General features: G+C 41.7%; 1 protein-coding gene across 1 annotated transcript in view; it reads left to right on the plus strand.

The window, feature by feature from the left end:
- Positions 1–24,641, plus strand: part of ak3 (adenylate kinase 3) — a 41,250-nt gene extending 16,609 nt beyond the window's left edge. The window contains exons 2-5 of the mRNA XM_078570492.1: positions 1,045–1,164; positions 6,322–6,494; positions 17,868–17,986; positions 21,008–24,641. Of these exons, the coding sequence (XP_078426618.1) occupies positions 1,045–1,164; positions 6,322–6,494; positions 17,868–17,986; positions 21,008–21,107 (512 nt within the window). The 3' untranslated portion in view covers positions 21,108–24,641. The remainder of the gene's footprint in view (positions 1–1,044; positions 1,165–6,321; positions 6,495–17,867; positions 17,987–21,007) is intronic.
- The last annotated feature ends 303 nt before the right edge of the window (positions 24,642–24,944 follow it).

A 24,944-nucleotide genomic window follows, 5' to 3' on the forward strand; every position in this document is an offset into this window, starting at 1 on the left:
GTGCTGAACCATCCGGGACAACATGGGGTGTTCAGGAAGCACACTGCGTGGAGAAGGAAATGGCTTTGTACTTTACTCACCTTGGGAGTGCGGGAAGGGTCAAGTGGTACACTGCCTGTACGGGGACATGTTAGGGCATGGTTGCCTTATCTAGGTGACAGATGGACAGGCATAAGCAGCCTTAGGCAGAACCTAGGAGTAATGGGGCTCACGGACAGTTACATGGGTTGCAGTGACTATTCAGGGCTGGCTAGGTGGGGCCCCCTTACATTGCTGTACAACACTCTCTAAAATGAAATTGGCGTAAGATTCAACTTCTGCATTCCTCTTGGGTAGGTTTTCACGCAATTCAGAAACTCCTGAGGTCTACGATGATTGGCCAGCGTGGCAGTGCATTATTGGGCAGCAAGTCAGCTGTAGGACTTACTAGCGGGTAATCTACCTGGGGTGGATGGTTATGGGTGGGGGGGGGGTTGCTGTTGCATGTTTTATGGTGTGGAATTCTTTGGCTATTTTCCCACAAGAATGACTTGGACAGAAATTATTTTTAAAAGAGTTTTAAGCAAAAAGATGTTAACTTTTCATGACAGTCCCATGCTGAGCTGTGATTCCATATGCGGGTGAATAATTTGAAAAATAAAGAGCACTCCAGGTAAATACTTTGGGATGTGGTATGTGTGGACTTTCAAAAGACCTTCAGTAAGGTACTAATAGAAGATTCATGACTAAAGTCAGAGTCTGTGGAGTCGGGAGAAGCCGCAGAATGAATAGCAATCTGGCTATAGAATAAGTTTAAAATAGTTACTCGGACAGTGGAAGGTGGGAAATGATTATAACTTGTCTATTAACAAATGAAGATTGGCTAGTAAGTTTAGCTACTGGAGGGCCAGCTATATCTGTGTACCATATTCCAGGGTGAGCCAGCACCTTCAGGAGATGAATGGGAGAAAACTGGAGATTGAATTTTACGCTTTCAAAGTAAAGCACATGTAATATGGCTTTGGATAGTTATAACTGTAATTCCGTATTTGGTGTCTTTTCCAGAGTTTGGTTTGTTAGCCAAGTCTTTTATCGATGAGGGAAAGCTGGTGCCAGATGATGCCATCACTCGAATCGTTCTCCATGAACTGAAAGAAATGAACCAGTACAACTGGCTGCTGGATGGTAAGGATGTGTGCAGTATGGACAGAGTTCCAGCAGTGTAGTTAAAATGCTTTTACATAAAGTTAAAATGTGTTTACATAATAGTTGAGTTATGTAAACCTAGAATGCTGGGATATTTGCTGCATTGCACAACTTTTATCAGTGAATCACAAGTGTCATGTCTCGCCTTGAGGTTTGAACAGTTGTGGTGCTGGCAAGAGATTGTGCTTCGTTGCTTGTGAAAAATACAGTAAGCTACTCCCATGGTTCACCTAATTAAGTAATTGTATTGCTGGGCTTTACGGTCCAGAAAGGTCCTAGCTTTCATCTTCAGTACACATTGAGTGGCACAGATTTTCCCACAACAAATAAATAGATGATGCACAATTAGTTTAGATGTCCAACTGACCGATCTTGCCAATAAGTTCCTCCATATTTCTGCTGCATTTCTAATTAGAATAAGCTGCAGCAAGAATGGTGGTGAATTGGAAGTAGCAGAAGTAGCCAATTTATTCCAGAGATTCAGCAAATACATTTGATCAGTTCACTGAGCTAGAGTTACGCAGCCTCTTCTTCTCTGGGAAGTTCAAGCATGTACCAGAAGAGGAATCTGTGCATTAAATGGGACCTGGGAAGCATGTTGACGTTGTTCATGGGAAACCAATTTTCTAGCAGGGAGGCGGAGGTGCTAACAAGGATTTAATTATTCAGGTTTTAAACTCTCATGTATGCATCCGATTTTGTGAGATAAGCTGTGAGTGAACGGTTCAACACCTCCAAACAAACCAGCATTTGGCTAAGGATCAGGCTCCAGGAGCTAAACAAATAAGCTCAGGCCAACAGTTTAAAAGATCATTGAACTCAAAGCCATAACTTGTGCTGCTGCCAAATCACCATGTGCTCACCAGCGCCATTATTCTTAAGCCTAAGTGGCTGCACCTTAATGCAGGAAGATCACAAAAGAAAGTAAGTAGGAGGAGCAAAAGAACACCATATGGAGCATGCTCTGCCATTCAGTATGATCATGGCTGATCTTGGGCTTTAACTCCACTTTCCTGCCCACTCCCCATATCCCTTGATTCCCTGAGGTACCAAAAATCTATCTTATCCTTAAATATATTTGATGATGGCACATCCACAGCCTCTTGGGTAGCAAATTCCAAAGAATCACAGCCCTTTGAGTGAAGAAATTTCCCCTTGTCTCAGTCCTAAGTGATTGGCCCTTTATCCTGACACTGTGCCCCTTGTTCTATATTTCCCCAGCCAGGAGAAACAACCTCTCAGTCCCTGTCAAGTCTCTTCATAATCTTGAATGTTTTCAATGAGATCACCTCTCATTCTTCTAAACTCCAGACAGTATAAGCCCAATTTACTCAGCCTCTCATCATAGGACACCCTCTCATCCCAGAGACCAATCTAGTGAACCTTCGCTGTATATCCTCCATTAAATATGGAGACCAAAATCTCTCTCAGTATTCCAAGTGTGGTCTCACCAAAGCCCCTTTCAATTGTAACAAGACTTCCTTAATCTTGTGCTTTAATCCTCTTGCACGAAAGGTCAACATGCTGTTTGCCTTCCTAATTGCTTGCTGTACCTGCTTGCTAACTTATTGTGTTCCTTGTACTATACACCCAAATCTCTCTGAACATCAACATTTACAAGTTTCACGCCTTTTTAACAAATACTCTACTTTTCTATTCTTATGACCAGAGGGAATAACCTCACACATCCCCACATTATATGCCATCTGCTACCTTGTTGCCCACACACTTACCCTGTCTGTATTTCTTTGCAGTCTCTTTCTGTCCTCAACTTGTATTCCCACCTAGTTTCCTATCGTTAGCAAACTTGGATACATTGCTTTTTGTCTCCTCTTCTAAGTCATTAATATAGATTGTAAGTAGCTGAGGCCCCAGCACTGATCCTTGTGGCAGTTAACTAGTCATAGCGTGCCAACTTGAAAATACCCCATTTATCCCTACTCTCTGTTTCCTGTCTGTTAATCAATCTCTATCCATGGTAGTATATCATGTTGAACTCCATGAGCCCATATCTTGCGTATTAACCTTTTGTGTGGTACCACATTGAATACCATTGATTTTAATGAAGGTGGTTACAGAATGAGTTACAATGAAAACAAAGATCCAAAAATATACAGAGTTCCAGAATTAATGCAGCCACATGCTTCATAATTCCTTCTTTTGCATCTTCGAGGATCCCTACGTTGTTGATGTGCCCATTACAATGGTGCAAGTCCTCAGGAAAGTTTGGACCATTGAGTAGCTGCCCCCTGTGTGCCCTTAGGTTAGAGATAGAGTAATGAAACTGGAATTCTTGTCCATGTTACCTATTGATCCTGCTGGGATCTTTTACTTTGGTTAGCTGAACAGCTTGACTTGGGACAAAGCCCATAACCATGTTTGAATCTTCACATCAGGTCACAGAGAAATCTACACCCAATTTGAAGTGCATAAAATGTTAATTAAATTCCCAAGAGTATAGTAGGTTGAGGATGAACTGATTGAGGTATATAAAAGGTTGCATTTTCTTAGGGTAGATGTAGAAAAATTACTTCCTCTGGGGGAATCAAGAATAAGAGGTCACAATCTTAAAATTAGACAGAGGCCATTCAGGATTATCATGGAGAAGGACTTTTCACACAAAGTGTGGTAGAGTTATGGAACTCTCCCGAAAGGCTGAGGCGGCCAAATCTGTGATGTAATAGTATGGTGAGTGGGCTGATGGGGCTGACTGGCCTCCTTCTGTTCTGCAACTTATAGAATCATAGAATGATTACAGTTCAGAAGGAGAAGGAAGCCATTTGGGCAATCGTATCTATGCCAACTCTCTGCAAGAGCAATTCACTTCGTGCCACTCCCCCACCTTTTCCCCAGACCCCTTCAAATATTTCCTCTTCAGATAATGACCCAATTCTCTTTTTGAACCCACGATTGAATCTTTCCCCCACAACACTCTCGGGCAGTGTACTCCAGATCCTAACCACCCGTTGTGTTTTTAAAAAAACAGTGGGGGGTTTTCTCGTGTCGCAATGATTCTTTTGCCAATTGTTTCACATTGATCCTTCCACCAACAGGAACTGTTTCTCCCTCTCTAGTCTATCAAACCCTTCTTGATTTTGAACACCTCTATCAAACCTCCTCTCAAACTTTTCTTCAAGGAGAGCATTCCCAGCTTCTCGAATCTATCTGCACAACTGAAATCTCTAATTCCTGGAACCATTCTTGTGAATCTTTTCTGCACCCTCTCTAATACCTTCGCATCTTTCCTAAAGTGTGGTGCCCCGAATTGGACACATTACTCCAGGTGAGGCTGAAGCAGTGATTTTAACAGGTTTAACATAACTTCCTTTTTTTTTATTCTATGTCCCTATTGATAAAGCCCAGCCAGGAACCTTTTTTAACTGCTCTCTCAACTTGCCCTGACACCTTCAATGATTTGTGTACATGCACCCTCAGGTCCCTCTACTCCTGCACCCCTTTTAGAATTGTACCCTTCATTTTATGTCACCTCTCTTCATTCTTCCTGTGAAAATGAGTCACTTGCCACTTCTTAATTTTAAGTGCAGTTTTGCAAAATCATGACTTAGAAACCCTCCGAGCTAGACCTACTTTGCCTACCATCACATAAGCTTCCTGCTTCTTGTTCAGCCAATAATATCCAACCATTAGGACATGATGTATCTGGGTGTGAGAGATTTTGGGTTAACTGAGCCTGTCACAGGAGGTTAACTTATTCATAGTTACCGGTTGAGCATGTCATGGATCTTTTACATCCATCTGAGAGTGCAGATGGGTTAAGGTTGCATCTGAAAGACCTTCAACAGCGCAGCATTCGATTAGCTCAGTTGGCTGGATGACTGGTTTGTGATGCAGAATGACGCCAACAGTGCAGGTTCATTTCCCGTATCAGCTGAGGTCATCCATGCCTTCTCAACCTCGCCCTTCGCCTGAGGTGTGGTGACCCTCAGGTTGAACTCCCCACCAGTCATCTCTCTCTAATGAGGGAGCAGCCTATGGTCCTCTGGGGCTACAGCGACTTTCATTAGCTCAGTACTGCATTGAAGTATCAGCCTAGATTATGTGATCAAATTTCTGGAGAGAGTCACATATTGTGGCTCAGATGCGAGTGTGTAACGACGGAGCCAAAGCTGACACCAGTGCTGGTGAGAGAAGCTCCAGTGGCTTTGCTATTAACGAATGTTAGCACATCAAAGGCAGCTTACCTCCTTTCATTTAATCTATTTGTGGAAGTTGATGTACAGCATCATGAAAATTATAGCAGTATTCTTATTTTTGCACTTGTTTAATAGGCCAGATCTTGGGGTAAAGACTGATCCTTTCACACTTCAGCAACAAAAATGTTTTTCTTTATTAAACTAGAAGGATGTGGTTACGCTCGAATTGGCACTCAGCTTACCTCTGCAGTGGAATTGGAGCTTGCATCCATGATTGCTCACATGTTGAGTTTTCTGACCTCACACAGTTGGGGGCACCAAGTGAAGATTGGGTGCCTTCACACAAGAATTGAGAACAATTTAAAAATTATTCTGAGCCCAGGCTACTCTTGCATACCTTGTGTCCATATATAAGACTGCATTGGTGAATGATTGGGAGAAGGTCTTAAATCACCCTTGGAAGATGTGTATTTAACAGGGTCCCAAGGGAGAGTAACAAAAACAAATCTTGAAAAAGGATTAATTATGTTAAATATCCTAGTAATTTTTAGAAGTAAATGAATAAAAATGTTATTATGGTCTCTTTTTGTGGAACTTGAAGACTTTGAGTCTGGATCAGGTTCATACAAGTGGTCTGTATACAAGGCTAATTAGGAAATGAACTTCCTCTTTAATTCAATGTACAACTTGTTTACAACATTTTTACACTATAGGTAAAGCTGCTGAGTAATGGTGATTAGTTCTTCAGTGCCAGATAAATGATTGTGGCTAATTAAGTATACCTTTTGTGCTCCATTCACAAAAACAATCTTTGTGGTTTGCCTGAGAGTTCAGCACTGGTGTAGTGATTCATGTATTAGCAAATTCGAGCTCCTTTAAACACCAGGAAGAAAAGCCTATGTATCTTTAAAGTGGCTTGGTAAAGTTTTACCAAGTTAGGTATGATTGACTGTATTGTCTATTTCTTGCCACGATTTCATAGGGTTTCCCAGGACACTCCCACAGGCAGAGGAACTGCATAAAGTTTACCAACCAGACACTGTAATTAATTTGAATGTCCCTTTTGAGACGATCAAAAAACGACTGACGTCTCGCTGGATACACCCAGGCAGTGGTAGGGTGTACAACGTCGACTTCAATCCTCCAAAAGTAACAGTTAAGTATCAAGTTTAAAACTGAGTAGGTTTCATGAAGCATTTGATGTTTAACATATCCATAGAAAATTCTCTTTTTTTTTGTTCATCTGCTAGCTGTTAAGGGTTGACTGTGCTTGCTTTCCATGTCAATGAAACTGTTTTTTTAATAAATCTATCCAGTAGAAGTGTAGTATTTAATGCTATTTTCTTTGCACTGTAGTCCCTTTAATTTACAGGTCAAAAATATTCTCTTAAAAACCATTTAAACAAATTTGACCTTTGGACATAAAAAGATAGATCAAAGTGTTTTCTAGGTGGGCCGGAGCTGAGAGATTATGAGATCAATGTGCAGAAATCACAAAGCTACTGAACGGATACCAAAGTAATTAAAAAAAGCAATGGAATGTTGACCTTTGTCTCCAGGGGACTGGAATACAAAGGAATGGGAAGAAAGACTTGCATTTATTTAACACATTTCATGACTTCTAGACACCCCAAAATGTTTTACAGCCAATGAAGTATTTTTGAAATTTCGTCATTTTTGTAATGCAAGAAACAGGCAGCCAATTTATGCACAACAAGATCAGTTAATTTGGTTGAGGGGTAAATTTTGGCCAGGACATTGGGAAATACTCCCCACTCTTGTTAGTGTCATGGAATCTTTAATGTCCACCTGAGAGAGTAAATGGGGCCTGGGTTAAAAATCTCATCTGAAACAAGGCACCTCTGCCAGTGCAGTACTCCTGTGGCTTTTTAAGCCAAGCCTGATGCCCTTTGCTATTATTTACATAAAGAAAAGTTTAAATTGATCTGCCATATTTTTGTAAAAAAATAAGTATTAATTTGCAATCCAGTAACTAGCCATTTTGCAAACCTGTGTCACTTTGGTTTCTTTACCCGTTTAGCATTGAATCTCCCTTTTTGAGTGACTTTTCTGAATAAAGTTCTTCATTTGGAATTTGTTGGTCAATGGTCAATGTTCCTTTCTGGTCAAAGTACAATTTCAAAGCTTGTTGGTTGGATACCAGGATTTATTTTTTTGTAAATGTTGTCACTAAATATTTCCAACATATAGTAAAGAAGCTTTAATTCTCATCCAGTGTGAGAGGCCTTTTTTATCCCAGGGCCATTGCCTTTTTTATCCCAGGGCCATTGCCTTTTTTACAGGAAGTGTTTGGTACTCAGCACTTCCACATTAGCTGCTGAGTCTTTCAGTGACAATCACTCCAAGACCCAAATTGACAAAAAACATTAATTGGCATCCTGTCATTCTGTTAACGTTAGCAGCAACCTGAAATCAGAGGATGTTGGTGTACTGTACTGGCCAAATTAAGCTTGCAAAACAGGGGAATGTCAACATTGGTTATGCTACTAGTAATCTAGATGTCTGGACCAATGATCTAGACAACAAGTTCAAATCCCACCATAGCAGTTTAAGTTGTTGACAGATTCATGGTTGATTTTACTGGCAGATTGTGATTAAAAATCCAAAGGGTTCACTGATGTCCTTTAGCGAAGGAAATCTACCAACCTTGTTTGGCCTGTATGTGACTCCAGTCCTACACCAACATTATTGACTTTAAAATGCCGTACAAAGTGTCCAAGCATCATACCGCTACAACATTGTGGGAACATTTTCACTAGAGGAATGGCAGTTACAATTGAGGATTAAAACAGTAAGTGCCGGCCATCAACTAAGCCAATTAGCTTTCACCTACATTACTGCACGTGCCCTGAACAAGACCGTTTGTTTACCAGTCCTAGATTGGTAAACTAGGAAGATAACACTTGCTTAAATTTTTGTTTGCATTTTGATAGTGTTGTAGGAATGACCCTAGGGAGCAAAGTGATCTGTAGCATGTGTGCGTTATGGTATTAAATCATTGCTAGCACTTTTTATATTGATAAAACAGCAGTGGAAGAGCTATTTTGCTACTGGATGTATATCATAGGCCACCAAATTGTGGAAAGGAGACAGAGGAACAAACTTGAGGCAAATTACTGAAAGATACAAGATTCACAGTGTAATGGAGAAATTCAATTATCCTAATATAGACTGGGTTAGTAACAATTTTTTAAAATTCTTTCATAGGATGTAGGCATCACTGGCGAGGCCAGCAATTTTGTTGCCAATCTTTAACTGCCTTTGAGAAGGTGGTAGTGAGCTGCTTTCTTGAACCGCTGCAGATCATGCAGTGTAGGTACATCCACAGTGCTGTTAGGGACGAATTCCAGGATTGTGACCCAGTGACAGTGAAGGAACAGTGATATATTTCCAACTCAGGATGATGTATGGCATGGAGGGGAACTAGCAGGTGGTGGTGTTTCCATGCATCTGCTGCCCTTCTAGTTGGTAGAGGTCATGGGTTTGGAAGGTGCTGTCAAAGGATCCTTGGTGAGTTGCTGCAATGCATCTTGTAGATGGTACACACTGCTGCTACTGTGGAGAGAGTGAATGTTTGTGGATGGGGTGCCAATCAAGGAGGCTGCTTGGCCTGGATGTTGTCAAGCTTCTTGAGTGTTGTTGGAGCTGCACTCATCCAGGCAAGTGGAGAGTATTCCATCCCACTCCTGACTTGTGCCTTGTGGACAGAGCTGGGGAGTCAGGGGGTGAGTTACTCTCTGCAAAATTCCCAGCTTGCCACATTATTTATATGGCTAGTCCAGTTGAGTTTCTGGTCAATGGTAACCTCCAGAATGTTGATAGTAGGGGATTCAGTGATGGTAATGCCATTGAACATCAAGGGGCGATGGTTAGATTCTCTCTTGGTGATAGTCATTGCTTGGCACTTGTGTGCCACGAATGTTACTTGCCATTTGTCAGCCCAAGCCTGGATATTATCCAGGTCTTTCTGCATTTGGACATGGACTGCTTCAGTATATGAGGAATCGCAAATGGTGCTGAACATTGTGCAATCATCAGCAAACAGCACCACTTTTGACCTTATGATGGAAGGACATTGATGAAGCAGCTGAAGATGGTTGAACCGAGGACACTACCCTGAGGAACTCCTGTAGTAATGTCCGGGAGCTGAGATGACTGACCTCCAACAACCACAACCATCTTCCTTTGTGCTAGATATGACTCCAACCAGTGGAAAGTTTTCCCCCTGATTCCCTTTAACTCCAGTTTTGCTAAGGCTCTTTGATACCATATTTAGTCAAATGTGGCCTTGATGTCAAGGGCAGTCACTCTCACCACACCGGGAGTTCAGCACTTTTGTCCGTGTTTAAACCAAGGCTTTATTGAGGTCAGGAGCTGAGTGGTCCTGGCGGAACCCAAACTGTGTGTCATTGAGCAGGTTATTGCTAAGCAAGTGCTGCTTGATAGCACTGTTGATGGACCCCTTCCATTACTTTACTGATGATGGAGAGTAGACTGATGGGGCAGTAATTGGCTGTGTTGGATTTGTTCTGCTTTTTGTATACAAGACATACTTGGGCCATTTTCCACATAGCCAGTGTTGTAGCTGTACTGGAACAGCTTGGCCAGAGGTGCAGCAAGTTCTGGACCACAAGTCTTCAATACTATTGCCGGAATATTGTCAGGGCCCATATCCTTTGCAGTATCCAGTGCCTTCAGCCATTTCTTTATCTGTGGAGTGAATTGAATTGGCTGAAGACTGGCATCGGTGATGCTGGGGACTTCCGGAGGAGGCCGAGATAGACCAACCATTCGGCACTTCTGGTTGAAGATTGTAGCAAGTGCTTCAGCCTTATGATTTGCACAGATGTCCTGGGCTCCCTCATCATGAGGATGGGGATATTTGTGGAGCATCCTTCTCCAGTGAGTTGTTTAATTGTCCACCACCATTCATGACTGGATGTGGCAGGACTGCAGAGCTTAGATCTGATCTTTTGGTTGTGGGATCACTTAGCTCTGTCTATCAATTGCTGCTTATGTTGTTTGGCACACAAGTAGTCCTGTGTTAACTTCACCAGGCTGACACCTCATTTTTAGGTATCCCTGGTGCTGCTCCTGGCATGCCCTCCTGCACTCTTCATTGAACCAGGGTTGATCCCCTGACTTGATGGTAATGGTAGAATGGGGGATATGCCAGGCCATGAGGTTACAGATTGTGTTTGAGTACAATTCTGCTGTTGATGGCCCACAGAGCCTCATGGATGCCCAGTCTTGAGTTGCTAGATCTGTTTGAAATCTATCCCATTTAGCACGATGGTAGTACCACACAACACGTTGGAGGGTATCCTCAATGTGGAGGCGGGACTTTGTCTCGACAATGTGCGATGGTCACTCCTACTAATAGTGTCATGGACGGATGCATCTGTGGCAGGCAGGTTGGTGAGGATGATGTCAAGTATGTTTTTCCCTCTTGTTGGTTCCCTCACCACCTGCCGCAGACCCAGTCTAGCAACTATGTCCTTTAGGACTCAGCCAGCCCGGTCAGTAGTGGTGCTACCGAGCCACTGTTGATGATGAACATTGAAGTCCCCCAACCAGAGTATATTCTGCGCCCTTGCCACCCTCCATGTTGAACACCACTTGGAGGAGCACTGATTCATCACCTGAGGGAGGGCAGTACGTGGTAATCAGCAGGAGGTTTCCTTGTCCTTGTTTGACCTGATGCCATAAGACTTCATGGGATCCGGAGTTGATGTCGAGGACTCCCAGGGCAACTTCCTCCCAACTGTACACCATGTGCCACCACCTCTGCTGGTTCTATCCTGCTGGTGGGATAGGACATACCCAGGGATGGTGATAATGGTGTTTGGGACATTGTCTGTAAGGTATGATTCCATGAGGATGATTATGTCAAGCAACAGCTGTGCGACAGCACTCCCAATTTTGGCACTAGCCCCCAGATATTAGTAAGGAGGGCTGAGTTTGCTGTTCTCATTTCCAGTGCCTAGGAAGATGCCAGGTGGTCCATCCAGGTTCAGACCTTTTTTTGAGATTTTGTAGCAGTTTCATACAACTGAGTGGCTTGCTAGGCCATTTCAGAGGCCTGACCAGGTAAGAACAGCAGGTTTCCTTCCCTAAAGGACATTAGTGAACCAGATGGGTGTTTAGAACAATCAACATTGGTTTCATGGTTATCATTAGACTTTTAATTCCAGATTTTTGAATTTGAATTCCACCATCTGCCGTGGCAGGAATCAAACCCAGGTCGCCAGAGCATTACCCTAGGGTCTCTGGATTACTAGTCCAGCGACAATACCACTATGCCATCATCTCCTTCCCTAAGGGCAATCGACAGTGGTTTCCTGGTCACCAAGACTATACTCATCTTTATTCCATATTTATTAACTGACTTTATTTTCCACCAGCTGCTGTTGTGGGATTCAAACCTGTGTCCCCAGTGCATTAGCCTATGTCTCTATACTACTAGACTGGTGACATTACCACTACCCCACTTCCGCCTCCTTTAAGAATGTAAAGAGCAAAGAGGGGAAGGAATTTCCGAAATGTGTGCAAGAGAACTTTCTCAAACAGTGTGTTTTCAGCCCAATGAGGAAGAGGGCAGTGCTGGTTCTGGAAAAATGAAGTGGGGCAAGGGAAATATGTTTTCGGGGAGCAATTGGCAAACAGTGGTCATAGTAGCATCAGGTTTAGAATAGTCCTGGAAAAGGGCCAGGAACAATCGAGCATAATAACACTGAACTGGAGGAGGTCTAACTTCAATGAGTTGAAAAGGGCTCTGGCCAAGGTGAATTGGAATCAAAAATTATGGGATGTGGGCGTCGCTGGCTGGGCCAGCATTTATTGCCCATCCGTAATTGCTCTTGAGAAGGTGGTGGTGAGCTGCCTCTTTGAACCGCTGCAGTCCATGTGGTGTAGGTACACCCACAGTGCTGCTAGGTTATACAGGAATTGAACAGTAGGAGGCCTTGAGAAAGGAGCTGGTCTGGATATAGAACAGACACATTTCCATGAGGGGGAAAGGAAGGGGATCCTAAGCAAGAGCTCAGTAGACCAAAAACATAGAGATTAAAATGAGACAGTAGAAGAAGGCTTACGACAAAGATTCATAAGCAGAGAACTAAGTTGAATATGGGAAGTACAGAGCAGATCAATAAAGTGAAATAAGATGGGAAAGAAAGATTATGAGAATACATTAGCAACTAACAAAAGGAAGCCGAAAAACCTTTTTAGAAACATTTATAAATAGTTGAAGGCTGGTTAGGAATCAAAATGGAAATCATCTTAATGGAGGCAGAGGGCATGGCTGAGGCGCTAAATGATTACTTTGACTGCATCCCTGTCTCCAGTGAAAACGGATACAATGTAACAGTAAAGAAGGAGGCAGTAGCAATATTTAATTGGATAACAATTGATAAAGAGGAAGCACCTAAAAGGTTGGCAATGATCAATGTAGAAAAGCCACCTGGTCCAGATGTGATGCAACCAAGGCTATTGTGGAAAGTAAGGGTGAAAGTTGTGGAGGCTCTAACCACAATCTTCCAATCCTCCTTTAACATGAGGGTTGTGTCAGAAATGCAAATATAACGTCCCTGTTTAAAATAGGAGAGGGGGATAAAACCAGCAACTACACCCCAGTCAGCCAAATATCCATCGTGGAAAAATTTCTAGATACAAGAATCCATGAATTGACATCTTGGAAAAAAGGGATATAAAATGAAAGACAACTTTCATTTGTTAAAGTCGAACCATATTTGGCGAATTTAACCCAGTTCTCTGAAGTATTGGACAGTGTTAAGGAGGGTAGTTCGGTTTGAATTTATTCACTTTCAAAAGGTGTTTGACGAAGTACCACATCATAGATTTGTTAGCAAAGTGAAGCCCATTGAATTAAAGGGACGGGGCAGCATGAATACAACGTTTTCCAAGGGATAATGAAGATTGCAGTGGTGGATGATTGTTTTTTCAGACTAGGTCAGTATCAGGATCACTGCTGTCTATAACATATATAAATGAACTGGACTTGGATATGCAGGCCTAATTTTCAAGTTTGCAGGTAACACAAAACTCTGAAATGTAGAAAAAATTAGAGGGATAGTAACAGACTTGGGAAGATGCAGTCAGACCGGTACCTACCTCTGAGCCAGACGCTCCGGGTCTGAGTCTTACTCCAAGACTTCATAGCCACAGAAGGTGCATGCATAACATGGTCAAACAGGTTGATTATCAACCTGCAAATCCTTCCAATATGCCTCTGACAGCTGGTGAGAGCTGGCGAGTCTCCTGGTCAGCCAGAACCTGCAGAAGGCAACGGCAAAACACTGCAGTACCTTGCCAAGCATAACCATGGACCAAACGTGGAAGTTTATGGTCACCAACGCCTTCTTAGGGCATGGTACCTGAAGGGAGAGAGAGAGACAGAGCAGTAAAATGTGCATAAATATGGTAGATGGAAGTTAACAAACATTCTAAAGTGACGCATTTTGCTAAGATCAGTGAAATGGGGCAATATAAATTAAATGGTGCAATTTTAAGTGAGCAGCAGGAACAAAGAGACGTTGGGGTGCATGAACACCAATCTTTGAAGATGGAAGAACATGTTGAAGGGGCTATTAGTTAAGCATATAGGATCCTTGGCTTTATTAATAGAGGAATAAAAGAAAGCAGTTATGCTGAATCTTTATGAAACACAGGTGAAGCCTCATATTGTGTTCAATTCTGGGCACCACACTTTAGGAAGAATCTAAAAGCATTGGAGAGGGTGCAGAAGAGATTTACTAGAATGCTACCAGGGATGAAAGAATTCAGTTATGTGGAGAAACTGGGGTGGTCCTTGGATCAGTGAAGGTTAAGGAGGGGGAGGGGAGGCAGTGGCATAGTGGTATTGTCACTAGACTAGTATTCCAGAGACCCAGCGTAACAAGGATCTGTAACAGAGGATACATATTTAAGATGATTGACGAGAACCAGAGGTGACATAAGGAAACACTTTTACACATTGAGTTATAGATTTGGAATGCACTGCCTGAAAGCATGGTGGAGTCAGATTCAGCAGTAACTTGCAAAAGAGAATTAAATAAATATTTAAGGGATAAAAATTACAGGGGATTAGGGTTAATTGAATAGTTCTATCAAAGAGCTGGCATGGTCACAATGCTCTGATTAACCTCCTGTGCAGTTTCATTCCATGGAAACCTTCACCCTTTATTTTATTATAATCTCCGTAGAAACCTAAAACTTTTAAAAAGATTCAGACTTCAAGTTAATAGCTGGAAGAATGATACAACAAGATTTCATGTTTTAAAACTTTTTCTATAACAAATGATGAAAAGAACTACATTGACTAAATGCTATTTTCTTTTTGTAGACAACTTATACTTTAAACTACAGAAAGTGGCGTTTCCCCCTGTATACTTATCATCCATTGCACTCTCCACAGAATTAGTCCTTTTGGAAACAGTTGCTCCCAGTTTCCATTGGTTTTCTACATCCCCATTTCGCTGAGTAGCAACTTCAAATGACTGTCTCCAGGCACTTACTCAGTTTTTGGAGATCCACCACTAGCAATAAAGCCTGTTGATGATCTTTTTTCCTCTTCTGGCTCTGCCAGGACAAATCACAGAATCACAAAGTGCAGGAGAGGCCCTCCGGCCCATCGGGTCTGCACCGACACGTGAAAAACACCTGACCTACCTACCTAATCACATTTACCAGCACTTGGCCCATAGCCTTGAATGTTATGATGTGCCAAGTGCTCATCCAGGTACTTTTTAAAGGATGTGAGGCAACCCGCCTCCACCACCCTCCCAGGCAGCACATTCCAGAACGTCACCACCCTCTGGGTAAAAAAGCTTTTCCTCGCATCCCCCCTAAACCTCCTGCCCCTCACCTTGAACTTGTGTCCCCTCGTGACTGACCCTTCAACTAAGGGGAACAGCTGCTCCCTATCCACCCGTCCATGCTCCTTATAATCTTGATCAGGCTCCTACACCTCGATCAGGTCGCCCCTCAGCCTTCTCTGCTCCAACGAAAACAACCCAAGTCTATCCAACCGCTCTTCATAACATAAATGTTTCATCCCAAGCCACATCCTGGTGAATCTCCTCTGCACCCCCTCCAGTGCAATCACATCCTTCCTATAATGTGGCGACCAGAACTGCACACAGTACTCCAGCTGTGGCCTCACCAAGGTTCTATACAACTCCAACATGACCTGCCTACTTTTGTAATCTATTCCTCGATTGATAAAGGCAAGTGTCCCATATGCCTTTTTCACTACCCCACTAAAATGCTCCTCCGCCTTCAGAGATCTATGGAAACACATGCTAAGGTCCCTTTGTTCCTCAGAACTTCCTAGTGTCATACCGTTCAGTGAATACTTCCTTGTCAAATTACTCCTTCCAAAGTGTATCACCTCACACTTTTCGGGGTTAAATTCCATCTGCCACTTATCTGCCCATTTGACCATCCCGTCTATATCTTCCTGTAGCCCAAGACACTCAACCTCACTGTTAACCACCAGGCCAATCTTTGTGTCATCCGCAAATTTACTAATCCTACCCCCCACATAGTCATCTATGTCGTTTATGTAAATTACAAATAATAGGGGACTCAGCACAGATCCCTGTGGTACTCCACTGGACACGGGCTTCCGGTCACTAAAGCAGCCTTCTGTTATCACCGTCTGTCTCCTACGACTAAGCCAATTTTGAACCTACCTTTTCACATTACCCTGTATCCCATGTGCATTTGCCTTCTTTATAAGTCTCCCATGTGGGACCTTGTCAAAGGCTTTGCTGAAATCCATATAAACTACATCAACTGCACCACCCTCATCTACACACCTGGTCACCTCCTCAAAAAATTCAATCAAATTTGTTAGGCATGACCTCCCTCTGACAAAGCCATGCTGACTATCCCTGATCAAACCTTGCCTCTCCAAGTGGAGATAAATTTTCTCCTTCAGAGCTTTCTCCAATAGTTTCCCTACCACTGACGTGAGACTCACTGGCCTGTAGTTCCCTGGCTTATCTCTACAACCCTTCTTAAATAGCGGAACCACATTGGCTGTTCTCCAGTCCTCTGGCACCTCCCTTGTGGCCAGAGAGGAATTAAAAATTTGGGTCAGAGCCCCTGTGATCTCCTTCCTTGCCTCCCTCAGCAGTCTGGGACACAAATCATCCGGACCTGGAGATTTGTCCAGGTTTAAGTTTGCCAACACTTCCAATACCTGTCACTCCCTATATCAATTTGCTCAAGAACCTCGCGGTCCCTCTTCCCGAGTTCCATACCTTCATCCTCATTCTCTTGGGTGAAGACGGATGTGAAGTATTCGTTCAATGATGTCCTCTGGCTCCACCCATAGATTGCCCCCTTGGTCCCTAATGGGGCCCTACTCTTTCCCTGGTTATCCTCTTCCCATTGATATACTTATAGAATATCTTGGGATTTTCCCTACTTTTACCAGGCAGAGCTTTCTTATATCTCCTCTTTGCTCTCCTAATTGCTTTCTTAAGCTCCACCCTGCATTTTCTGTACTCCACTAATGCCTCCGCTGATTTGCTCCCCTTGTACCTGCTAAAAGCCTTTCTTTTCCTTCTCATTGTATGTTGAATATCTCTGGTCATCCATGGTTCTCTTGGCTTATCACTCCTTGTTACTACAAATCTCCCAGAACCATTAATAAAAACAGAAAAAGCTGGGAAAAACTCAGCAGGTCTGGCAGCATCTGTGGAGACAGAAACAGCGTTAACGTTTCAAGTCCAACATGACTCCTCTTCGGAACCCAGAATCATTATATGGCTGCAGGATGCATTTCTTGGACTAGAGACCATCTCCATCCTGTATCCGACTGTGATAGCTTGAAAAGCCAAGCAGCCTCTTTTCTCTGACCATGCTGAACTGTTGTCTGTCTGAGATATTGATTTGTAGGGAAGCCTGTAACCTGACTGCCTCTGCCCTCTTCTCCATGCTAATTAGCTATCCTTGACCCCAGTTTGCTATTGTGACAGTTTACAGCCTTCAACACCTTTCTGTGACTTTGGGAGACTCAGAATCAACTAATTGTAAACTCAGAGACTGCTGTCATTGTGTCCAAGTCTAAATATCTTGCACCTTCCCAGTACAACAATCTAATCCTTCCTTTGATCTCTGACAATCAAACCAGTTAAACTACCCAGGCTTATTGTCAGGCAGACTGTAGGACAGGTCACATGTTCCTCCCAATTACCCTAAATTTAAAGTCCCAAAATTTAATAACCTTAAACATAATTGTAACAATTTCAAACTGCTTATTACAGATATTACTTTGTGGTGTTCTGTGCAAACACCTTCCACACCCACACAGTAGTGTCTTGATAGCTTACCTGGAGACATGCTGTGTTATGGCAGCTAGTGTGCTAACAGGGTTATTCCAAGAAGGAAATATGAACTCTTTTTGAGGAGCTGAAATATAAACTACTTTGCTTCACTTTTTTTAATGCTCTAAATTATGAATTATTCACAAAAAAGGGGATTGATGACCTTACTGGGGAACCTTTGATTCAGCGTAATGATGACAAGCCAGAGACTGTGATTTCAAGGCTCCAGGCATATGAAGAACTAACACAGCCAGTTTTGGAATATTATCAGTAAGTAGTGAAACTCTTTTTTTGAATTGTGGATAATGAAAAGCTCAATTCCCTGAATTATGCTGCTTGGGTGTTCATGAGACATTGGTGTCTGTTCTGAAATCTGACCCAATTGATTTTGCTCTCCTATTTGAAGGGGTTGTGTTATTAATAAGCAACATACTTGTAGAAAAATTAGGTGTCAGATGTTCACGGTAGCAACCCAGTACTAAGTTTATTGCAAAGACTTCATTTTTATACAGATTAGTTTAATGAAAGAGCGATTTAAAAAAAAAGAATTATATGTAAATTAGGCAGATTTTCATTGGAAAGGAGAAAGTTGAGAGGTCATAGAATCATTTATGAAACAAAAGGAGGCCATTTGGCCCATCAAGTCCATGCCAGCTCCCACAGAGCAATCCGGTCAGTTCCACTTCCTTGTTCGGTGCCCATAGCCCTGCAGGCTTATTTCCTTCAGGTGCCCATCCAATTTCCTTTTGAAATCATTTATCGTTTCCGCATCCACCACCCTTGTGGGCAGCAAGTTCCCAGTCATTACCACTGCATTTAAATGTTCTTCCTCATGCCCTCTGAATTTCTTGCCCAAAATCTTAAATCTTTGCCCCTTAGTCCTTGTACAATCAGACAATGGGAAGTGTTTTTCCTTGTCTACCTTATCTAAGCCTGTCATAATTTTGCACACCTCTATCAAATCTCCCCTTAATCTCCTTGGCTCCAAGGAAACAAAACCAGCCTTTCCAATCTTACCTTGTAACATCCCTGGAATCATTCCAGTAAATCTTCTCTGCACTCTTTTTGGACCCTCACATCTTTCCTAAAGTGTGGTGACTAGAACTGGACACACTACTCTAGTTGGGGCTTAATCAGAGCTTTATAAATATTCAGCATAACTTCCATGCTTTTGTACTCAATACTACTCTTTATGAAGCCTAAGATTCCATGTGCTTTGCTAAACACTCTCATTGTGCCCTGCCAACTTCAAAGATTGATGCACATGAATCCACAGATCCCTCTGTTCCTGTACATTCTTTAGAACTGTGCTTTTAAGTTTATTTAGCCTCTCCCCATCCCTTCTGCCAAAATGCATCATCTCTCACTTCTCTGTATTAAAGTTCATCTGCCACTTGTCTGCTCATTCTGCTAACCTATCTATATCCTGTTGCAGGCAATTCATTTCATTCTCGCTGTTTGCCACCCTTCCAAGTTTGATATCATTGTCAAATTTTGAAATTTTACATTGTATTCTGTATAGCAAAAAAAGCTATACATTGTATTCTGTATAGCAAAAAAAGCAGTGGTACTAGCACTGACCCCTGGGGAATATCACTGTCTACTTCCCTCCAGTTTGAAAAATAAACATCTACCATGACTCACTGCTTTCTGGCCTTAAGCCAAGTTTTTATCCAATTGCACACTGGCCTTCTTACTCCATTAGCCTCAATTTGTTAAACAGCCGTTTATGTGGTACTTTGTCAAATGCTTTCTTAAAATCTATATAGACAACACCCATGGCACTCTCTTCATCAACCTTCAGTTGCTTCATTCAAAAAATTCAATTAGATTAGTCAAGTACAATCTGCCTTTTACAAATCCATGCTGACTCTTCTCAATTCACTCAAACCTATCCAAATGCCTGTTGATTTTTTTTTTCCCTGATTAAGGATTCCAAAACTCTATCCACCATTGATGTTAAACTAACTGGCCTGTAATTGCTCGAACTGTCCTTACCCTTTCTTGAATAAGAATGTTGCGTGTGCCACTCTCCAAAATCTGGCACCTCCCCCATATCCAGGGAAGCTCAAAATTAAGGTGAGCCCTTCCATTATCTTTTCCCCCACCTACTTCTGGTCCTACGTTTTATGGTCTTAGGAAGCATCTCTTCTTAAAGGTCACCTATTGCTGCATTTTTTCCTGTCAGTCTATGGTTCCATTTTACCCTGGCTAGATGTCTTCATATCACATTGAAATTAGCCTTCTTCCAATTTAGAAGTTCTATATTAGATTGATATAGATGATATGGTTGCTGTGTTTAGAATTCTAAAGGCATTAGATAATGTATAACATGATGAGCTATTTCACCTTGTCCAGAACCAAGAACATGATTTGTGCTTTAAGTTTTAGTTCAAAACTTATCTGCAGCAACAATATTTCAAAGAGCAAAAGGTCAATCCATGAAACAGGCTCCCTGGGAAAACAGTGGTTGCAGTTAGTATTGCTGGATTCAAATCACAGTTTTATTTTCGAAGATACCATTTAGGAATATTTGAGACATAACATATGGAAAGTGTAACATGCTTGGGAGGAGCAGGTGACTCTGGTTCCCACAACTCTTAAAGCAATGGGGTTTTCCTTGTGTTATGTCTGAATCTGTTGTAGACTAATTGATAGTGATTGATTGCTACAATTCATCAACTCCATTATCGTTGTATCGTGTGACTGAGGATGGCAGAAGGAAAAGTAGATTTTCTTTTAAAAACTTACATTTATCTGGTGCTTTACTTGACCACTGGAAGTCTCAAAGTACTTTACAGCCAATTAAGAACTTTTGAAATGTAGTCACCTTTGTAGGAAATGTGGCTGCCAATTCGAGCACAGCAAACTCCCATGAACAGCCATGTGATAAAGACCTAATCTGTTCTTTTTATGATGTTGATTGAGGGATAAATATTGGCTTGGACAGTGGGGATCATTCTCCTGCTGCTCTTCGATATGGTGACAAAGAGATCTTTTATTTTCACTGGAGCAGGCCGATGTGGCCTTGGTTTAACGCCTCATCCAAAGAATAGCACCTCCAACGTTGCAGCACCCCTTCAGTACTGTACTGGAATGCCAGTTTTGATTTTTGTGTTCAAGCCCTGAAGTGGGAATTGAATCCTGAACTGAGAGAGTGCCATCAATCGAGTCTGATGGATTTTGGTCTTTTGTTTGTTTAACAAGTTGTATGTTCCTACGATATTGGACTGCCCAGTAGAGGGTCTATTTTTTCTTCTATGAAAAAGATGATTTTTGTGCTTTTTATAGAAATAAAGGCATTTTGGAAGTCTTCTCAGGAACAGAAACCAACAAGATTTGGCCTCAAGTGCATGCTTTCCTCAGCAAGAAGTTGCCAACACTCTCTTAAATCAAAGAGTACAAAAGCAAGAAGCTAGCAGAGAAGCTTTACATCAAATAGCACATTGACTGATCATATGGCCAGCACTAGAGGGGCAAAAATGTGGAACAGTTTTCTGATTCAAGTCTTAAAATCAACTTGGTATGAATTTTTAACAGCATTTCTCAGAAGTGCAAGTTTTTTTTAAAAAAAATTTTAAAGTTGTTCATAATTGAGTAAACTAGCAAAACTACCTAAATCTTAATTGAGAATTGAGATAACTTTGTTTACATAGCTGATCATTTGTTGTACTATAGATAGTTATTTTATATGATCAGTACTTGACATAACTAATTAAGGTGCAAATGAAAGGGAATGCTATGAATGGTTAGCTACAAAATGTTCGATTTTGGCATTTTTTCCAAAATGAAAGAGAAAAACATTATAAATATTGTTCCTGCAAACTGCAAGTCAGCTGGCTGATTGAAACACCAGACAGCTGAGTTGTGCCCTTCAACAATTGACCAATCCATCTGTCATTCCTGACTTGATATGTCTGAAATTTATCAACTAAACTCTGGCACAGGACGGCATATATAGTCCTCAGTATTTTCAGAAGCATCCCCAATCATGTCTAGTTCCATGGCTTCTTTTGCGAGTGGCTGTGCTGTACTTGTGGGGCTGAGCTGAGACACTTCCCGCCATTGACTGTACCAGAACAGCCAAAGGCTATGAGAAACTGAATTGCGGGTCATGCATACAAGCAATACATTTTTTGAAGCAAAAACATGAAAATTCTGGCTTGTGATTATTTCTATGAATGGATCATTTAAACAAAGTGTTACTGTCTAGACCTCCTTTAAGCCAGACAGTAGATTATAATAAGAAAATGCTGGCTGTACTCAGCAGGTCAAGCAGCCGCTATGGAAAGAGAAAGGAAGTTAATACCTCAGGTTGATAGCCTTTTGTCAAAATTGGAAAAAGTTAGATTTAACTGGTTTCAATCAAGTAGAGAGGGTAGGATGGGGAATGGAGGAAAAGAACAGAAGGGAAGGTCTGTGATAGAGTGGAAGGCATGAGTATTTAAATGATAAAAGAATGATGGTGCAAGACAAAGGGGAGTGATATTGGGGCAATTAAGGAAACAAAAAATGGATCCAGAGGAGCTAAAAATGACAAAAGTGGCATCATTATCAGCAGCTGCTATCTGAATAAAGGCCAACAGTGGTCATGATCTGAAATTGATGCACACTGTCGTGTGTAAAGGCTGTAAAGTGTCTAATGGAAAGATGAGGTGCTGTTCCTCCAGCTTCTGTTGAGCTAGATTGGAACAATGTAGGAAGCCAAGGTCAGAGGGGGAATGGAGCAGAGAATTAAAATGATAGGCAACTGGAGCCTGGGGTTTTGATTGTGAACTGAGTAGAGGTCTTCAGTAATGTGGTCACCCACTTTGCATTTGGTCTCCACTGTAAGAGGACTGCAATATGAGCAGCAAACAGAGCATACTAAACTGAAAGAAGTGCAAGTAAATCACTTTGACCTGAGGAAGTGTTTGGGGCCTTGGACAGCGAGAAGGAAGAAGGGTAAATGTTGCATTGCCGGCACTTGGGAAGGTGCCATAGGGTGACAAGGGGGAAATGTTAACTGTTAATAACCTGCTGAACATTTCCAACATTTTCCATTTTAATTTCAGATTTCCAGTGTGCAGTATTTTGCTTTAATACAGCATGGTTCTAAATCAAGCATAGAAGGTATAGCAAGAACCTATTGTTCCTTACAATTAAATTGAGAATGCAGCACTATAGGGTGTGTATTAGTTTCCAGCATTCCTGGACAATTAAAGCTAAAAACACACTATACAAAGGGAAATGGTAGTTTAGAGAAAAAGGTTAAGTTAAGAATTTTAGAACAATTTTTTTTAAAAATGTTTTGGGTCAAGGCAAGTGACAAGTTTCATGGGAAGAATTAGTGAGATCTATCATATTGAATTGTGCCAACTGCCAAACTACACCCTTGATCCGCTGCCTCAAAAAATTACTTCTAAGGAAGTCAGTCTGTAAACAGCCTCCTGCAGCCAGTTTACACACTTTCAGTATTTTAGTCAAGGTGATAAGCAACCAATCTGCAACACCTCTTTGTCCTTTTGTCTGTGACATCTTTTTGCTATCTCCACCTGTCACTGGCCCTCTATCCAGCTCTACTTGTCCCACCCCCCCTTAAACTAGTTTATATTTCACCTCTCTTCTACTTTTCTTAGTTCTGTTGAAGGGTCATTCGGACTCGAAACATTAACTGTGCTCCTCTCCGCAGATGCTGCCAGACCTGCGGAGTTTTTCCAGGTATTTTTGTTTTTGTTTTGGATTGTGTTGGTTTGCTCCCAAGCATAGAGTAATCTGGATACTTCCTGCCTGCTACTGCTGCAGGAATCTGAAAGCAATGAGCACAATGGTCATGAGGCCTTTTGTTCTAAGTGTAAATGAAATGTCACGTCTTGAGCTCTGAGTTTGTGGTTTATGACTCCGTTACTTCCTCCTGCTGTATGCTGAACCTCTGCTATTATAAGCAAGCACAGACAGCACAGTGATGTTTACAGGTGCCTGTTTTTTGAGTGGTTATTCCAGAACCATCTGTAATGAACAGGAATAACAACCACATGACCATGCATTCGGAGATGCAAGTTTCACAGCGGGCTGTAGAACATTTGTGGATTTTTTTGAAAATATGAATGAATACTGTACATGATTTATGATGTAACATTTTAACCTCGGGAAGTATTTGGATTTTTGGCCTACATTTTCCCTCTTGCAAAAAGTTACGAACACAATTTACAGCACACTTTTAAAATGGCAAAATTGCTGCTATCAGTAGTAGAATTGCAGAAATGAACCAACAGCGGGAGTAGGGCATTCAGCCCCTCGAGCCTAATCTAATTCAGCTTCATTGATTCACCCCGAGCCCCTTGATACCTGCAATAACTGCATTCAACAAAAATCTATCAATTTTCTTCTTAAATTTTCATTGGCCCAGCATACACGGAGTTACAAATTTCTTCAACCCTCTGTGCAAGAATATTTCTTGATTTCATTCCAAAATAGATTAGCTCTAATTTTAAAATTATGGCCCCTTATTCTGGATTCCCCCAGCAGAGGAAATAGTTGTGCTGCATTCACACTATCTGTCAAATTTGTTTATCATCTACACTCTGCCCAGGTGTTCATCCACCTATTCTGCAATGGTAAAACATTACTCATTGTCTGTATCTGTGCAATTTTCCATCTTCATTGGCAGTTCATTTTATTTTAGACGCTTATGAGAGCTATCCCAATTGATTTTTTTTTTTGCAAGAGAGCAAAACAGAGAGGCATAATTGAGAGGGAAATTGATATTTTTAAACATTACTAAAAATGGAAGACTTTATTCGTTAAATATGGCAACATTTGTTCTCAGACTTCCTTGATTTAAATATGAAATAAATGAATCCATTGTCGTCTTTTCCTATGTCAAGCTACAACTAAATGTATTATATGCAATTAGCAAATTAATAAAACTGGAGAAAGTTATTTAGATCTGTTTTGTGTACATTTTTTTTATTCATTCATGGGATGTGGGTGTCGCTGGCTAAGCCAGCAATTATTGCCCTAATTCAGAGGGCATTTAAGAGTCAACCACATTGCTGGTTGGTCAGGAGCCACATGTAGACCAGACCAGGTAAGGACGGCAGATTTCCTCCGTAAAGGCATTTGTGAACCAGATGGGTTTTTACAACAACCGACAATGGTTCCATGGTTATCATCAGACTTTTAATTCCCCCATTTGCTGTGGCGGGATTCAAATCCAGGTCCCCAGATTATTACCCTGGGTCTCTGG

Source organism: Cetorhinus maximus, chromosome 2, assembly GCF_964194155.1.
Source record: "Cetorhinus maximus chromosome 2, sCetMax3.hap1.1, whole genome shotgun sequence".
In the NCBI taxonomy this organism is placed as follows: domain Eukaryota; kingdom Metazoa; phylum Chordata; class Chondrichthyes; order Lamniformes; family Cetorhinidae; genus Cetorhinus; species Cetorhinus maximus.